Source organism: Choloepus didactylus, chromosome 2 (genome assembly GCF_015220235.1).
Source record: "Choloepus didactylus isolate mChoDid1 chromosome 2, mChoDid1.pri, whole genome shotgun sequence".
Classification (NCBI taxonomy): Eukaryota; Metazoa; Chordata; class Mammalia; order Pilosa; family Megalonychidae; genus Choloepus; species Choloepus didactylus.
In genome coordinates this window covers 192,840,585-192,858,558 of record NC_051308.1, presented here as the reverse complement: position 1 = coordinate 192,858,558, position 17,974 = coordinate 192,840,585, and the positions used below count along the sequence as shown (strand labels likewise).

Genomic DNA, 17,974 nt, shown 5'->3' with positions numbered 1-17,974 from the left:
TTGGCTCCCCTGGGAGACCTTAGGACAATTACCTTTTCTCTGGGGTTTTGGCTATGAAGCCAGCACACAGAACTTATGATTTAGGAAGCTCCCTAGACCCCAAGGGGGTTCTGAGACCCAAAAGGGGACCAAGAGCTGGCATGACACCTGAGATCACCCAGGCCTTGGCTCTGCCATGTGGGAAACTTCTTGACAGCCAGGCCCTTCCACACCTGCCTTCTTGGCCTTGTCACCTCCACCCTGCCCTGCAGCCACCTGGTGAACCTGGAATTCCCCTAAGACTCCCAAATCTCAGATTTCCAGCTGTGCTATGCCTGAAGTACCCTTTCTCCCTTTCCTCTCTCTATTCATGGTTGTGGACCCAGACCAGGCATTACCTTTTCCAGGAAAACTTCCCTGCCTTCAGGCAGCATTGGGGCCCCTCTCCTGGGCTCTCTGGAGCCTGGAATTTCTCTTACCACAGTCCTGATCCACTGTGAGTCACTGTTGGTTTATGGGCAGTTCTCTCCAAACCACTTACATCTGCCACTGTCTCCCCAACGCCCACCAGATTCAGGGCCTGGCACCCAGCAGCATGAATAAATACCCCTTTGTGTCTTCTCAGCACGAAGAGCAGGGGCTGCCTGGGGTAGTCCATGTGGCTTAGTGGGGAGAGCCCCCAGAAGGAGCCAGGCTCAAATCCCCACTCCACCACTTGCCAGTCAGTGATCTTCAGGAATCCCCTCACATTGTTGAGCCCCAATTTTCTCACTTGTAAAGCGGAGTTAGTGACACTTCTGTGTAGACTGGTTGTGAGGATTGGAGGGGACAAAGCGTCTACATGCCAGGGGGGTAGGGAGGGAGAGGCTCAGTAGGCAGGAACTACTGCTATCAGCTCTCTGTTTCTACTGGCGATTCCAAGAGAGGTGGGGTCTGTACTAGTTACCCAGAGCTGCTGCAACAAATGACCATAAATTTGGCAGCTTAGAGCAGCAATTTATTCTCTCACAGTTCTGGAGGCCAGAAGTCCAAAATTGGGGTGTCAACAGGCCATGCTCCCTCTGAAGCCTCAGGGGGAGAATCCTTTCTTGTCTCTTCCAGCTTCTGGTGGCTCCTGGCGTTCCTTGGCTTATGGCAGCCTAACTTCAGTCTCTTCCTCTGTCATCACATGGCCTTTCTTGTGCAGGTATGTGTCCAAATATCCTTCCCCTTACTCTTATAAAGACACCACCTCAAGATCCTTAACTAATTAGCTTTGCAAACCCCTATTTCCAAATAAGATCACCTGCTAAGGTTCCGGGTGGACATGAATTTGGGGAGGACACTTTCCAACCTACTACAGGTCCAAGGCTCTTTGCAATTCAGTCTCTGGAGCTGTGGCCAGAGAGGCTCTGGGCAGCTACGGGGCCCATGCCCAGGTGGGGTCAGGGCACTGCAAAAGCCAGGGTGGCCTTCCCAGAGGTGTCCGCCACTCCTAGAGCCTGGACAGGCTGGGAATAGCCAGCAGACAACAATGAGCTATACAGACTGGGGAGAAAGAGCTGCTAAGGCCTCGTTAACTTTGGAGGGCAAGATTGAGTGGCCCTGGGGGTCTGGGAGGCTCAGTGTCCAGGCAGCCAGGCCTGGCTGGGGACCCATGTGTTCTGGTGCCTGCTTGGGCAGAACAGATAAGCCAGGGTGGCCATGAGTTCCAGGAAGGCTCGACTGGAGCAGCTTTGAGCTCCTGACCAGGTACCTGCAATGGGGCAGGAGTTTCTCAGGGCCTCTCCAGGCCTCAAGAACCCAGAACCCTGGATGGATCCTATTTCACAGCCTCATAAGTGGGACTGTGTCTTATTGGTCAGTACTTACCAAGCACTTACTCTACACCAGGCACTCGGCAGAGAAGCAGCCTTGGAGCTGGTGGTTAAGAGTGGGGATAGGGGAGGGGGCCCTAAAATCAGACTACTTACCAACGCTGTGCCCGTGGGTGAGGTACCCAGCCTCTCTGTGTCTCCATTTTTCTGTGGCGAGAGCTAAACAAGTCATTCATGTGAAGTGCCCAGAAAAGTTCCTGCACACTTAAGCAAAGTTGTGAGGAATGTTCACTCTTAGCTGTGACGTCAAGCAAATTACTCAACTTCTTGTTGCCTCAGTTTCCTTATCTGTGAAATGGGATGCATAACAATACCCACCTCATGGCATTATGATGTGGATTAAATGAATTAATTCATATAAAGCACTCAGATTCTTAGCATACCTGGTACGAAGTGCTCAATAGTAACACCTAACATTTATTTCATGACAGCTACAAATGTGAGTTATGGTTTTTATTACCTGTTCATTCTAATCGACTGTCCTTACATGTTCTATGGAAATAGTTAAGGTCTGGGCTCTGCAGACCCACTGCCAGAGTTTGACTCCTGCCTCTTCCTTTTCTTAGAAGGGGATAATGATGGTTACTATTTAGAGGCTTAAATGAGAAAATTAATGCAAAAAAAAAAATCTAGAAAAATATCTGGTATAGAGTACATGTCAATGAATGTTCCTATTTTATCCTCAATTTGCAGATGAGTAAACAGGCTTGGGGAGGTTATGTAATCCGCCCGAGCTTCCACGGACAGCAAGTGGCAGACTGGACAGAAACCCCACTCCCGGGTCCTGACATCACCTGTGTCCTCCTCTCTGGATCCTTGCAGCTACACCTGGGTCCCGGCTCATGGTGGGTGCTGGGTAAGGCCCCTCAAAGGACACCCGGAGAATTGGTGGATTGACAAACTAAGGGCACTCAGCCAGGAGGTGGCAGAGATAGACTTGAACGCAGGACTCACTCCCAAACACTGTGGTGCCAACAGATCAAGAGCCTTTCCAAATGGCAGAAATGTGTCCCAGGAGAAGAGATCAGTGACAGAAAAGAGATCCACTTGTCCGTCTTGGTCCAATGGTTGCCTCATTCTAACCCAAGGACACAGGCGGCAGCTGCTAATCTTGTTCTGAGAGAAGCAGTGGGTGCAGTCCAGGTACCCTAAATAATAGCCTCCCAGCCTGCCTGTCCAGCTTCACCCCAACATACCCTTCCAGCCTGCATCCCAGCCCTCTTCCTGTCTTCTAGATGTGAAATGCTCTTTCATGACTCTTTGCATTAGCACATGCTGTTCCCTATTCCTGGGATGCTAGTCCCCCTTCTCTGCCTGATGGGTCTCCTGGCAGAAGAGTCTTCCCTCCGTGCCCCTCTAGTGCTTAGACAAGTTGAGTCCTTAACTTGAACTCTGTCTTATTCCAAAACATTTTAGAGAGGGAAGCATTTTATTTATGGGCTAGTTTCCATCTGTCTCTCCAGATCACTTGACACTCTTCTCCACCCTGCTCTGTGCCCTGGGGGAGCTGACCTTTATTGCTTGGGGTTGGGTTGGGTTGGGTTGGGTTCAGCCAATGAAGAGCCCCCGCTGGAGACAGGCAGGCAGGAGGAGAGCAAGGTCAGCTCTCTCCCCGTGGGGTCCCCTGGCTGGCTGCGTCCCTCCGTGGAAGCTCACATCCCCTCTCAAGGCAGCACTCGCCTTCCTCACCCTTTGGGCCTGGGGAGGTAAGGCTCCCCCACTCTCCCCTGTGGTTTCTCTACCTCCTTCCCTCACCTTTTTTAAACTTCATTAAACTAACTTTAAATCCCCAGTTTCACTGGGCTCTCTGCTGGTGCCTGTGACCCCGGCTGAGACTGTTTCCTTGAGCACTGTCTACCTTAGAGTTGGTTTTCTATGTGTCTCCCTCCTTTCCCTTAGACGTGAGCCCCCGGAGGGCAGGAACCAGATCTGAGCCAGTCTGCCTCTCAGTGCAGAGAATGGACACAGAGAAGACACGTGGGGAGCACCAAAGTGTGCGGCATTGTGCTGGCTTGGATGTATTATGTCCCCCAAAACGCCATGTTCTTCGATGCAATCTTGTTGGGGTAGACTTATTAGTGTTGGTAAGGTTGGAGTCTTTGATTCAGTGTTTCCATAGAGATGTGACTCAATCAACTGGGCAGGAACTCTGATTGGATAATTTCCATGGAGGTGTTACCTTGCCCATTCAGGGTGGGTCTTAATTAAATCACTGGAATCCTATAAAAAGAGTTCACAGACAGAAGGCGCTCAGAGCAACTGAGAGCAACATTTTGAAGAGGAGCTACAGCTAAGAGAGGACAAACACCCCAAGAGCAACACTTTGGAGAACATCATTTTGAAACACAACCTGGGAGCAAGCGGACGCCAGCCACGTGCCTTCCCAGCTAACAGAGGTTTTCCGGATGCCAATGGCCTTTCTCCAGTGAAGGTATCCTTTGTTGATGTCTTACCTTGGACACTTTATGGCCTTAAGACTGTAACTTTCTAACCAAATAAATCCCCTTTTATAAAAGCCAATCCATTTCAGTTGTTTTGCAAAAGGGTGGTATTAGCAAACCAGAACAGGCATTCATTCATTCACTCACTTATTCACTCACTCATTCAACCACAAGAACTTGCTGATCGCCTGCCGTGCGCCAGGCTCTGAAGTGACAAGATAAAGATGGTCTTCATGGAGCTGGCATTGTAGTGAGGAGACCCAGGCAATAAACTGGCAAACACAAACAGACAAACAAATAATGTCTTTTCAGATGGCGATATGGTCTAAGAAGGAAATAAAGCAAGGCAAGGGGGTACAAAGTGATGGGGGGGGGATGCTGCTATTTCAGATAAGCGGTTAGGGGCCATTTGAGCAGAGACAGAATGAAAAGGAGGCAGTCCAGGTGAGGCTCTGGGGGAAGGGCATTGCACACAGAGGGATAAGAAATATGATGACTGTGGGCAGGAAGGACCTCGGCCTATTTAAAGAAGAGCAGGGGGTCCAGGGGAGCTGGGGCAGAGCGAGCGAAGGGGGAAACGTTGGAGACGCTTGCTTTCTTGTACAGCCCCTTCCAACTCTGAGATTTGAGGACTCCTCAGGAAGCCCTTGCTGGGCCAGGGCCCACTGGCCAACCACTTACTGAACTTGCCCAGGTGGAGTCCCCATGTGTGGCTTCTCCCCATGTTCTCTCACTTAATCCTCCCATCCATTCTATAGATGAGGAAATAGGCTCAGAGAAGTTAAGCAACCTGCCTAAGGTCACACAGGGTCAGGGAAAGAACTGGCCTGCAGCCCAAAAGGGTGTTTTCCCAGGGCCAGCATATCTGTTTGCCAAGGACTCTTTCATCAGTGACAGTGGCCCTAAAGGGACAGGCTGATAGCAGGATCTAAAGCTCCTGGCTTGGGGTAGCCCCATCCTGAGTCACATGGCCTATGGGGAAGGAGAAGGGACTCAGGTCAGGCTCTTTCCCCAACTCCCCTCTCTGAAAAGGGAAAATTGGTAGGTGAGTGGGAGAGCTGCGCCATGCCTGCCATGCCCTGACACTCTTTCAGGGCCAGGATGTGTTGGCTAATGGGTATCATTTCAGCCCTTTCAATTCTAATAGACACTGTGCTGTCATAAAGACTGTCATTTCCCATGGCTCACGCAGGATAATCAACATGCTGGCTGCCCGGAGGGCTGGGAAGGGCGATATCTGGGTACATTTTGAAGATAAAACCATCCTCCCGTGCTCTGACATTCTAGTTCCTTCCCAACCAGACCTGGCCCTCAGCTTTGAGGGCCTTGGCCCGAGATCCCGATAGGCCTCAGTTCGCTGCAGAATCCCTCCAGCTCAGGGAAGAGCTGTCTCCTCTCAGCCTAGCTTCCATATTTCATAGCTATGCGACCTTAAGCAAGATACTTTCCTGTCCTGTGCCTCGGTTTCCTTAGCTGTAAAAGGGGGGCAATTAAGCCAACCTCACAGGTTGGCTTAAGTGAGATGACACATTTTAAACAGCTGTCACATAGTCCATGCTCAGGAGGTGGTGCCTATGATGCTGATTGGTGCTGGAAGTGATAATAATTAATGCTCAGCACATTCTGTAGGCAGAGAAATGGGCCAGAGAAGAGAATGGGCTTCCCCAAGGTCACATGGTAAGTCAGTGGCAAAGCTGGGCCTAGAACTGTTACACAGACTCACAGGTCAGTGGTAGGAGGTGACTTTTCTTAAGTCCTTCCTATGCACTGGGCACTGTCACATTTTATCTCATTTATCCCACAGCCAAGCAAGGGAGTAGCTATTATTATCCCTACCTTGCAGGTAAGAAGGCTGAGCTTAAGAGAAATGAGGTGACTTGCCCAAGATCACTCTCTAGTTTGACCCTATATGGTCTGACTGCAAAGCCGGAGCTCCTACCCTCTGTGCAATGGCCCTTGAAGATCAGCTTCTGGGAGTAGAGATTAAGGGACCCAGCTTTCCCACTTGCATTTTGATGCACATGTGCACACACAAATAATCACACACAGCTTTGAGACATGGGCTTGCACAGGCTGGTCTGTTGTCTCCCTTACCCTGAGTTGCTGACAAGGACAAGGTCCAGCTTGGGTCCCTCTGCCCCAGGTCCCACCAGCTGCACTGCAAGGCCCAGTCCATGGATCCTGGAGGGCAGAATCCTAGAGGGCCCTCAGAGAATATCTAGTGTGTGCCCAGTCCTCCCTAGACAGGGAAACTGAGACCCAGGGAGTTGTGAGGTGTTCACAAAGCAGGGCAGGAAAGTTAGCCAGGGGGAAGGCTGAGAGCAGGAACTTGGATAGAAAAGCAAAAGGAAGGGGCCTCTGCTCCAAACACCCCAGGGTGGCAGGCAGGATTCTCTCCTGCTGACACAGTTATCCCCAGAGACGTCCCTAAGTCATCAGGTTGCTACATCCTTACAGCAAGAGAGGAACTGTGATCCCATTTTGCAGATGGAGGAATCAGGGCTCAGAAAATCTAAGCGACTTGCCCAGGCTCACACAAGAGATAAGAGGAAGAGCTTGGACTTGAATGCTGTTCAACTGCCTTTTTCCCTTGCTTAATTCATCTCTTACTTTGTTGACTCTTTCTCCCCAGTTTTCTCTGCAAGTTACCAACTCATCTGCCTCTCACGTGCCCTGATTCTGCTCTGCCGGACTGTAAGCATCCTGAGGTCTGGAACATCATCTGAGATTCTGAATACTGCTGTATACCTGGAGCCCAGCCCTACACCAGGCACAAAGTTGGGAGTCGGTGAATATTTGTTGCATTGTTGATGGAATTGCAATTGGGCTACAGTTTTTGTTAATTGATACCGGTGGTCAGCATGGTCAATTTGGAGATTTCTGTCATTATGGAAGGGCTCACTTGAGTGATTCATTATACAAATATAAAGGTAAGCAAGGGGAAGTGGTGTATTGTAAATTTATATTTGTTTAACATTTTATTTTTCATTAACAAAATTGCTCCACTTCTTGGTACATAGAATTCTGGGAAGGAGTGGACCAATGAGTATAAGGATCCCCAAGGTCTTATGGAGAAGGGTTGGGAACCCAACCCCTGCTCCCTGTGATGTGAACTTGAAAGAAAGACTGGAAGAGCTCTGAGCAGACTGGAGTAGCTAGAGGGGAGTCCAATGGCAGGAGGATGCACAGAGGCTCCAAAGAGGACTCAACTGGAAGGCAAAGATGAGCTGGTGATCTGGGCTCAATCCTAGGGGCAAGAGACACATGGAACGTCCATCAGCTTTGCAGTCAAAGAACACAAGAAACTTGAGGGGAAATCTCCAACATGAAAGAAAGACACCAGCTCTCAGCCTCTAGCCTTACTACTGAGCAGAGTGTGGGGCCAAACTGGTTTATACAGGGATCTGACCCAACAGGGTATCACCACCATCTCGGAGCACAAGCATCCACCAGGATGTGCAGGACCAATTGTCAACAGTGCCACCATGTGGCAGGGACTGAAATGACAGTACCAGATGGGCTTACAGTTCCATTTCTCTGTGCCTGGAGTTTGGAGGCAGGATTGGCCTGCTTTGGACAAAGTCCTCAAGGTTCCTGGGTCAATTCAAGAAAGTGGACTCCCCTGGGTGGGTACTGGACTTCCTGCTAATGGAAGCTGGGATGAGCAACTACTTGGAAAAACAAGAGCTGTCCCTGTCTATACCTTGAGTTGGTGAAACCCTCACACAAGTTATAGAATGAGTCAGTTTTATCCACACTCTGTCATCAGTGAATACAACTATCCAAACTGACAATATCACACACAGGAGAGTTCTTTTCTACAGCGGAATATCCTTAAAATTAATAATAATAACAACAACAACAGTATTGCATACATGTACATGGCATGCGACAGTTTACAGAGCTCTTATCCATCTGCGTTCTTCTCTGAGCCTTAAGCCCTGTGAGGTAGCCAGAGCAAGGTCATCGTCCCTAGGAAACTGAGGTGTAGAGAGGGGCAGTGACCTCCCCATGGTTACCAACAAATCAGCAAGATCCTGTCCTGCCCCTGGGGTGGGGTCCCCGAGCCGCCTCCCAGGGACGCCAGGTGCCAGTCCCTACCCTTCCGCTCACAGCAGCATCAGGACCACGATAGCAATGACCATGAGAACTCCAGCCAAGATGCAGAGACCCAGAAAGATGATGTCACTGGTGTCCTGGGTCACCACGGCCACCGGGCCCTCCAGGGCCTCTGCCTCGGCCCTGGGCGGTGCTTCCTGAAGGTGCTCGGCGGTGGCCGCATAGGGCCCAAGCCAGTCGGAGCCAGACAACAGGTGGACAGATGCCTCCTTCCGCCGTGGCTCGCAGCGGACCTCGTACTCATGGATGTCCTCCTGCCCGCCAGCCGAGAAGTCGATGTACAGCACGCTGACAATCACCGAGGTGTTGTTTCTTCTCTGTGGGGATCACAGGGGCACTCGCTCACACCTGAAGGGACCTGGGCTGATCCTGGTCCCCAAGGGGACAGGGCCCCAGGAGCCTTGGTTCTAGTTCCAGCTCAGGCTCTGATGCCTTTCCCACGCTGAGCCTCAGTGTCCCCATTTATAAAAGGGGGCCAAGGGGGAGGGATGCCTAGAAGAACACTTTTAGATTTGATGGGCAGAAACTTTTGCTCTGGCTTCGAGGAGGCTGGGTCTTTGAAAGACAGTAATGATAATAATGACAGCTAACATTTTGGGGATATTGCCATGTTCCAGACTGTATTTTAAAAGCATTATCTCATTTGTTCTCACAAGAACCATGTCTAATTGGTACTGTTAATATCATCATTTTACAGATTAGGAAACTGAGGCCCAGAGGTTAAATCCATTGTCTGAGATCACACAGCATGCAAGTGGCAGAAGCCATCTTCTCACCCAGATCTGTCTGCCCCTTAACTGTGCGCTCAGCCATTGTTCCTCGGGTAGACCATGAATGTGGAACCAAAGGGCCTTTTCAGAGCATCTAAATTTGCAGGTGTGACTACTGAGACCCAGCAAGGACCTCAGTTGCCCAGGACTCAGTCCAGTAGCCAAGTTTCTTGCCTCCCAGTTAGAAGTTCTATCCCTGGGGAATGTGACCTTCCTTCTGGAAGTGTTTCTCCCAGTTATGTCTACACCTAGTGCTCCTGCTGTTGAGCCTCTGGTCACTCCAGTGGCACAATTCTAGGGTTGGGAAGAGTGACTGTGGAGCTAGAAGGGGAAAGGGGGCTGGCAAACAGTTGCCCTCCCCACTCATGGATGAAGAAGGCAGGAGTCAAGTTGCCCTGAGATCGTGGGGTGGCCTGGGCCAGGGTCTGAGGGCAGCATCTTGATGGGCTATTTGCTGTGGTCTGGAGCTGAGGTAGGGCGGTGGGGTGGGGGGACTGCAGTGATGCAGGGCTACTCTCCCCACCCACCCCAAATATGTAGCAGCCATTACACTCTTCAGACTGCCCAAACTGCCCTGGCCTGGGGAGCAAAACTTCTCAGAGGGGGTCTTCTAAAAATCAAAGCCACCTAAACTAGAAACCAGCAGTCGAGTAGGAGGAAGCTCCCATCCCTGGAGATTGAGTGGCCCCTTTGGGGAAGGATGGAAGGGGTGTGTGCTGGTTTGAATCTGTCATGTACCCCATAAAGGGCCATGTTCTCTTAATCCATCCCTGTGAGGCAGACCTATTGTTGGGTGGGACCTTCTGATTAGGTTGTTTCCATGGAGAGGTGATCCACCCAATTCAAGGTGGGTCTTAATCCTTTACTGGGGTCCTTTAAGAGAACTCACAGAGAGAGAGCTTAGAAAGAAAATGCCCTGGGACAAGCCACAGTAGAAGCCGAGAGACAGAAGCCCAGAGATATTTTGGAGAAAGCCACGGAAACCAGAAGCTAACCCTGGGAGAGAAAAACCAGCAGACTCTGGCCATGTGCCTTTCCATGTGACAGAGGAACCCCAGATGCCATCAGCCTTTCTTCAGAGAAGGTATAGTCCTGTTGATGCCTTAACTGGAACATTTTCATGGTCTTACAACTATAAATTTGTGAACAAATAAATGTGCATTGTAAAAGCCAATCCATTGCTGGTATATTGCATTCTGGCAGCTTTAGCAAACCGGAACAGGGGGTCACAGATTAGGAGAGCTCTGGCTAGGTGACCTTGGGGGTCTCCTCCAACTCTGGGCTTCCAAAAGGCTCTGGTTCCTTATTCCCCAAAAGAGCCTTCTGCATTTGTGCCTTCAGCCAGTCTGCCTGCCCGCCATCCCACTTTCTTAGGAGAGCGTGTCTCCTGGATTTTTGCAACACAGAATCGGGACTGCGTTGCAGACACAGAGTGGAAGGGGACTTAAAGAAAGGAACAAAGTTAATCTACAAAATAAAGATGGGGGCAGGGTGGAGTTTCAGGGGTTTTTGGTGAAACTTGGGGAGGAAAGAAATGGCCATACAAAATGTGGTGTTGATGGCTATGAAATCAAGTCTCTCATGTTTTTTAAGAGTTGCCTGTAAATGTTGGAATTCTTTGTTATTGCCTTTGGCTGTTTGAGCTGTGCTTGTTTGACAGCAACTCTGCAGAGACTGGTCCTCACGGATCTAGGATCTACAAGGCTTACACTTAGAATCTATGAGTCTAAGGTTCTCAGAGTCTACATTTCTAAGATATTGACTCCAAGATTCTATGATTCTGTGGTTCTGGGTTCTGGTGGTGGTTCTGTGACCCAGAGACCGAGTATGTAGGAGTCCTTGGTTCTGCTCTGGGATTATCTGTTCTTCATCATTCTATGACTCTATGGAATGTGGTTCTGTCCCAAAGAAAATCCCTGGGGTACTTAGGGCATGCAGTGGGGGTGAGGGCAGAATATCTTGAGAACCAAAATTGACACCTCTCCTCCCACCCCTCTCTGCCAATTTCTCTTCACAAGTAAGAAGGACAGTGGCCACCAGGAGGCTGGGGAAGGCAGAGGGGAGGGCAGAGTGGCCAGGGCATACCTTTAGCCAATGTTGAGGGTGGAGAGGAGGGTCACTGAGAGGCAAGTGATTTCTGCCAAGCTGTCTGGCAAATCTATTGCCATGGCAGGGGCAGACAGGAGGCGAGGGGCAAACAGCTCTGCATATTAAAGGAGTGAGAGCAGCGGTGTCCCCTGAGGAGCTCCCAGGGAGGAGGGCAGGAGCAGCAAGGAAGACCAGTGGAGGTGGCCCCGCCTGCAGGGTTTTGGGGAAGAGCAGCCAGTGAAGGTTTTTAGGTGTTGCTGGGAAGTGCAGCAGGACCCCACCCCACTTCTCTCTCCCCTATTTCAGTTCTTCCTTGTGTCTACCCTCAGCAAGTTCACTGAGATAAAGCCTGGAAGGGCTGGGTGTTGTGTCCAGGCTGGTGTGGTCACCGGAGAGGCTGACTTCCCAGCTATGGCAGCTGCCTTTCAGTGGGGGTCAGTGGGGGTCAGTGGGAGTGCCTGCCCTCCTCCCACCCCCAGCCCCTTACCTGAGACTCAGTGCCACAGGTGTCAAAGCGGGCCTGGATCCTGAAGTGGCCGCCGACTTCCTGGGCTGCACAGCTCCGGCTGCCCAGGTAGACCCTGGTGCGCTCCAGCGGGGCCAGCGCCTGTGCGGAGATCAGGATCTGGAAGTCCGTGCGGGAGCAGCTCACATTCACGGGTACCACTGGGAACGGGAGGGGGGAGCTGGAGGCCTGGGGGCAGGCAGTCTGACCCCCATCCTCCCCACTCCCCACCAAGGGTGAGGATGGGGAAACCCAGGCCCAGAGGGGCGAAGTTTCTTATGCAGGCCAAGAGGGTGTAGTGTGGGATAGTTTTCGTGCGTGTTCCATCTAACTCCAACTGAGAGCGCGCCCCGGGCAGGCCCCAGGCCTCATTCTCCCGGTGTCCTCTAAGCCCAACACAGATCTGTGCAGGTGCAGTGGATGTAGAGTGAATGATTGATGGAATGAATGAAGGAAAATTCTTAATCATAATAACAGCTACTATTTGCTGATGGCTTTACCATGTGCCAGGCAGTTCATTCAACCATTCATTCATTCAATCATTTAACAAATATTTAATGAACCCCTTTTATGTGCAGGCACTACTCTAAACACCACAAATATAGAAATGATCTTAAAAAAAAAAAAAGAAGAGCCCAAATCCCTGCTCTCATAGAGGTTACATTCTAGTTGGGAGAGGGGGAAAGAAATGTGTAAAATTCATGTAAGCATCAGAGTGCCCTGAAGGAAAACCAAGCAGGAGGCGCACACTGGGGGTTGGGAGCTGTTTTTAGAAGGGTGGAGAGGCCTGGCCTCCCTTTCCTTGCCCACAGTGACTGCAGGAGATAGTGATGGCTAAACCCATTTTACAGTGTTGGCAACTGAAGCTCTGAGAGGTGAGGTGATGTGCAGTGGCCAAATTGGGATCTTAATGCCTGGATCTGAAGCATTCCAAAGTTCTCAGTGTCTCCACCCATCTGGCTGCCCTGCCCCCACTCCCAGCCAGGACGGTGTGAGTGTGGCTCTTAGGTTTCTGGGTTTGGGTGAGCATGTGCATATCTGTGTGTGCGTGTGGGAATGGGTGGGAACGGGTCCTGGGGCAGTGGGGAGTGGAAGGGAATAAAAGAGAGCTGGGAGGCAGAGGCCTGGGGCTCTCACCCCCTATCTGGGAAATGCCTCAGACATATTTCAGCCCCTGTTGTCTGGGCAGTCGGGGATTTATGAGCCCGCCGTCTCCCACGATTGCGGTGGCGCTGAACTGCTTGTCACCCCTGATTGATGCCGTGGCCGCCCTCCCAGCCAGGGGACAGCCGGCAGCCTGGGCCCCATCTGGAGTCTCGCCCGGCGTGAGTGCCCTGTCTGACCCTGGGCTCCCAAGGGATTTGGGGCAAAAGGTGACAGTGGTGGGAGCTGTGGGAGGTGGGGGTGGGGGCTCCTGCACTGAAGCCCGTGGAACAGGAGCCAGGATTTAGAGCTGTCCCTACCCTCAGTATCTGGAGGCACAGAGAGGGAAAGGGGCTCGTTCAAAATCACACAGAGCCAGGAAAGGACCCAGGCCCAGAAATTAGACTATCAGCACCCAAAGGGACTTTAAAGAGCATTTGGCCAATGCCTTCAATTTACAGGTGGAAAAACTGAGAGCCAGAGAGAGAAAGTGGCATGCCGGCCAGCTGGTGGCAGAGCCTGGTGGAACCTGGCTCTCCGGGACTCTTGTTCACTGGCAAGAGGCAGAATCAGAAGGGGGGGGTTGCTCTGACCCAGGGACCATGAGATCCTCTAGCTCTCCTCCCCCAGATGGAGCAGGCTGAGGCCCAGAGAGGGGTCACCTCTCTGCCACTAGCTTGCTGCAGCTCTAACCTTCCCATTGCCAGGGCCCCCAACTCTTCTCGCCTGTGGGGTGAGGAAAGAGGAGAGACCTTTGGAATGCTTGTCGAGCCTGAGGCACATGGGAGAAAGAAAGAAGCCCAGCCTCAGCCAGGATATCCTCAGACCAGACACCGCGACCTTGCGTCACCTCATTTATGCTTCACTGCTGCCTCTCCAGGTGTGTTCACCAGCCGCTTTTATAGATGAGCCCACGTGGACTGTCACTGTCAGTAAATGGCAGCACTTGGAAGTGGCTCTGTTCTGTCTGAGTTCAGCTGGGCTCCCTTCCCCAGGCCCTGCTCAGGCTCACAGAAGGGGAAGGCAGGGAAGCACATCCGAGCCCTGGCTGTGCCGCTGACTGCCCGTGTGACCACAGCAGCGTCCTTTCCCCTCTCTGCCCCTCCATTTCCAGGCCTGCATGATGAGGAGCTTTGGTCTGGCCAGGCAGAGGGCAAGATGGGTTCAGAGAACTGGCATTTCTGGGGTCTAGAGCCTAGGGAAAGAGGGCTAGAGGGGCAGGAAGAGAGGCAGAGGAGGAGAGAGGTGGTGGACATTGCTGGCTGGCAAACTCATCTGACAGTATAGGGGCTGGAAAAGTTGAATACCAGCTTCCCCAGTCTCCTTTGCACCTAGGCATGGCCATCTGATCAAGTTCAAGCCCATGAGACCCAAGAAGTCTTTTGAAGACCTCTGGAAACACTTTGCTTTCCTGATAAAGAGACAATTATGATTGGCACCTCCCCTACCCCTTCTAGTCTTGAACATGGATGTGATGTCTGGAGTTGTGGCAGCCATCTTGCAACCATGAGGAGAAAGCCAAGAACTACCAGGTGGGTCAGTGTTGAGGACCCCCGAACCGATACAGCACAGGAAAAACACACTCCATGTGTTCAAGCCACTGTCCGTCAGGATTTCTGTTGCTGCAGCCCAAACCATTCCTAATTAATATAAGCAGGGCTGGAACACATCTCCATGGTTATCTGGATTGTTTAGGCTGAATAATAAAACCATATTTTGCATATTAGTCCAGAATACAGAGGATCAACCACAGCCACAGGACAGGCCAGAGGTCCCTTGGGGGAAGAAGCCAGACAGAGGAGAAAATAGGAACCATGGAGTTGGGAACTAGAAAAAGAGGGTCCCGCAATAATGGAAGTAAGCAAGGGTCACACTGGAGGTCTCAAAGGTCCTGAGGGTGGGGGGTCTGGGGAAGAGTTGCCATCGTGTAGCCACCCAAGAAGGGACTGGAAGAGACTGTTCACAGGGATCAGAACACATTGGTGGGATGAAGAGGGACACTGCAAAAACCTGGGACCCCTGCCTGGCCTTCCCTGACCACGGAACCCATGCCCTTAACCCCCACTGACCTCCGATGTAGGCCACGGAGAAGCCCCTGTGGGTGGTGCTGCGGTCCGTGTGCAGCAGCAGCAGGAGCTGGTTGCGGCTCGAGGTGACGGGTGGTGGCAGGTGGTGGCCACACCAGTCCCCCAGCAGGGGCGCCTCCTCACTGGCCCCATCGAAGGCTGCCAGATGGTCAAAGTCACAGGCCCCGGTCAGGCTGTTGGGCTCCTCCAGTTCCAGGTCCAGGAAGAACACCTTGATCCGATAGCCGGGAGGCAGGCGGATGGTCCAGTGGCACCGGATGTTGTTGGGGTAGGAGCTGGGGTACTGTGGGCTGGAGAAGTTGCCCCGCACAGCTGTGTACACCTCCTGGCATTCTCCTGGGCAAGGAAGAGTGGGGCAGAAGGAGCGATGGTGAAGGGGCTAGAGACTCCCTGTGATGGTTTGAAGCTGAATGTACCCCAGTAAAACATGTTCTTAAATTTAATCCATTCCTGTGGGTGTGAACCCTTTGTAAGTAAAACCTTCTGATGAAGCTTTTTCAGTTAAGGTGTACCCGCCTCATTCAGGATGGGTCATAATCCTATTACTGGAGTCCTTTATAAGAGAATGAAATGCAGGCAGAGAGAGAGAAGCCAGGGAAGCAAGAAGGTGAAATGGAACCCAGAACAGAAGGAAGAGACCAGGAGAGGCTGCCATGTGCCTTGCGACGTGACAGAGGATCTAATGATCGCTGGCAGCTGGTCTTCAGGAAGAAAGCATCGCCTTGATGGTGACTTGATTTGGACATTTTCATGGCCTCAAAACTGTAAGCTAATAAATTACCATTGTTTAGGCCAACCCATTTCATGATATTTGCTTGAAACTAACACACTCACCCTCTGCAGCAAGCACTAAGAGGTCCTAAAACCACCATGGCCAGCAAACCAGACCATTGATCCCAACATCTGCTTTAAATTAAAATTAGCTGAAAGCCGAGGACTCCCACTCCAACTGCCAATCCCCTTCAGGAGTGTTAGGAATTCAACAACAACACCTGATACCTGTCCTGAGTCCATTCTGAACGCCCTGGCTTGACAGACAAGGTGGTTCACGTCCCAGCCTTGCCCCTTTTTCTCACCCTCTACTTATCCACCCTCCATTTCTTAGCCTCACCAAACATTTACTATTACAAACAAACCAAACTGGCTTTGTCCTCCGTAACTTTGCAGGTGTTGTTCCCCTACTTGGGGAACACCCTTCCCTTCCTTCTGCCCCTGGCTAACTCCTTCAAGGCAAATTCTCTCTCCCCAAGAAAGTCATCCATGATTCTTCCTGTACACAGGACAGATCACAATAGGTTGTCATTGTCTGTTCCCTTATCCATCTCCCCCTATTAGACTCCGAACTCCTCTAAGTTTCATTCATTTCTGCAAACATGAATTGAGAGTCTACTATGGACCAAATATAAAGATAAGCCAGAAGGAACTCACAGTCAGGTCAGGAGATCAACATGCAAACCATACGCCGAAGTGACAAGGATTAGATCAGTGTTATGGGCTGAAGGGATGAGTTCTGAGTGAACCAGGGGAGTCTTCACAGAGGAGGTGACATGCTTTTGCCTTGGCATTGGCCAGTAGGAGAGGGATGTGCTAGAACACTCTAGGCAGAGAAAGTATAGATAGCACACGACCCGGAGGCAGGGAAGTGTGACCCCTGCAAGCATCACGGGGGTGGGGTGTGGGCAGGAGCCCACCTGCCCACAGGGTCCCTGGGAGGTAGCTGCAGCCCCTCCTACCTGAGAAGTAGTAGGCCTTGAAGCCCCGGCCTCCGATATTGAAGTCAGACTTGAAGACCACCTGCAGCTCGTGGCCCAGGGACAGAAGGGTGGGGGGCCTGGCGCTGCCACAGTAGGGGCGCCCACGGGCAGGGCCAGCGCCCCCCAGCACAGCCACGTAGTCGTAGGTGCACTCCTCGTTGGCCTCCACCTGGAAGTCCACGAACACCAGCTTGACGGTGGCGGGGCCGGAAGCCCGGATCACCCAGTGGCATTCCACGTTGTTGGGGTAGCTGTCAGGGTACTCGGGGCTGGTGAGGACCCCTGACAGGCCCGTCAGGACGCCGCCACACACATCTGCAAGGGAGCCCGTTCAGACTGAGCTTTTCCTTCCATGGGTCCCCAACCTCCTCCCTTGGGAACCACCCTAGCCATCCCCCACCCCCAACACCTCCCACAGGTATCTCACGGGGAACCTCATCACCGTTCACGGAGGCCTAGCACTTAACACCCTGCACCATCTCACTTAGTCTTTACAATAACTCCACGAGAAGTGTGCTGTTGTTTTCCCCCATTTTACTGACAAGAAAACAGAGGCACAGAGGAGTTAAATAACTTACCTGTTTGAGTTTGGATTTGCCCAGAGGCAGACCCTGAGACAAGGATTTGAACTCAAGGAGTTTATCTGGGGGGGCAGGGGACCCGGGGTAGGGAGTGAGGGAGTGAGACTGGGAAGGGGGTGGCCACTAGAGGGCGCTGTCAAGCCAGCTGTGCCTGGGCGACTGCCCTGAACTCCCCCCGGGGAACTCGGGGAAACGGTGTACACGCCTCAGTTATGTCACCAGGGGAGTGAGGGAGCTGGGGTATTTATACACCCCCTCTCCTGAGTTCAGGTCGCGGTCTGCCGGGGGGAGGTAGGGGTGACCTGAGGAGACTCTGAATAAAAGCCCTCAAGCAAAGAGATGAGGAGGTCAGCAGGAGCAAGGGACCTGGGCGGGACTCTGACGGTAGGTCACTCGGCAGGTAATGGAGAGAGCGGGATTTGAACCCAGGAAGACTAACTGAAGAGTGTGCACTTAACCCTGAGACCCTCACTGCCCCTCCACTCAGGCCAGTGGGCACAGAGTCCCAGGTGTCTGAGTTTGGGCACATCATCAAACCCCACAACAGATGAGGAAACTGAGGCTTAGGGAGAGGATCTGGAGAAGTCAAGGTGGGCTCAAAGTCTGAAGACCCCTGTCCTCCCCACGCTGCCTTTTATTAACTGTGTGACC

General features: G+C 51.9%; 1 protein-coding gene across 4 annotated transcripts in view; it reads right to left on the bottom strand.

The window, feature by feature from the left end:
- Nucleotides 1-7,229: 7,229 nt before the first annotated feature.
- Nucleotides 7,230-17,974, bottom strand: part of CDCP2 (CUB domain containing protein 2) — a 38,499-nt gene continuing 27,754 nt past the window's right edge. For 3 of the 4 annotated variants that reach the window (XM_037827142.1, XM_037827143.1, XM_037827144.1), the window contains 4 exons: nt 16,722-17,057; nt 14,971-15,324; nt 11,741-11,919; nt 7,230-8,712 (listed from right to left, as the gene is read on the bottom strand). In XM_037827142.1, the coding sequence (XP_037683070.1) occupies nt 8,386-8,712; nt 11,741-11,919; nt 14,971-15,324; nt 16,722-17,057 (1,196 nt within the window). In that variant the 3' untranslated portion in view covers nt 7,230-8,385. The remainder of the gene's footprint in view (nt 8,713-11,740; nt 11,920-14,970; nt 15,325-16,721; nt 17,058-17,974) is intronic. The other variant, XM_037827145.1, reaches the window with a different exon arrangement.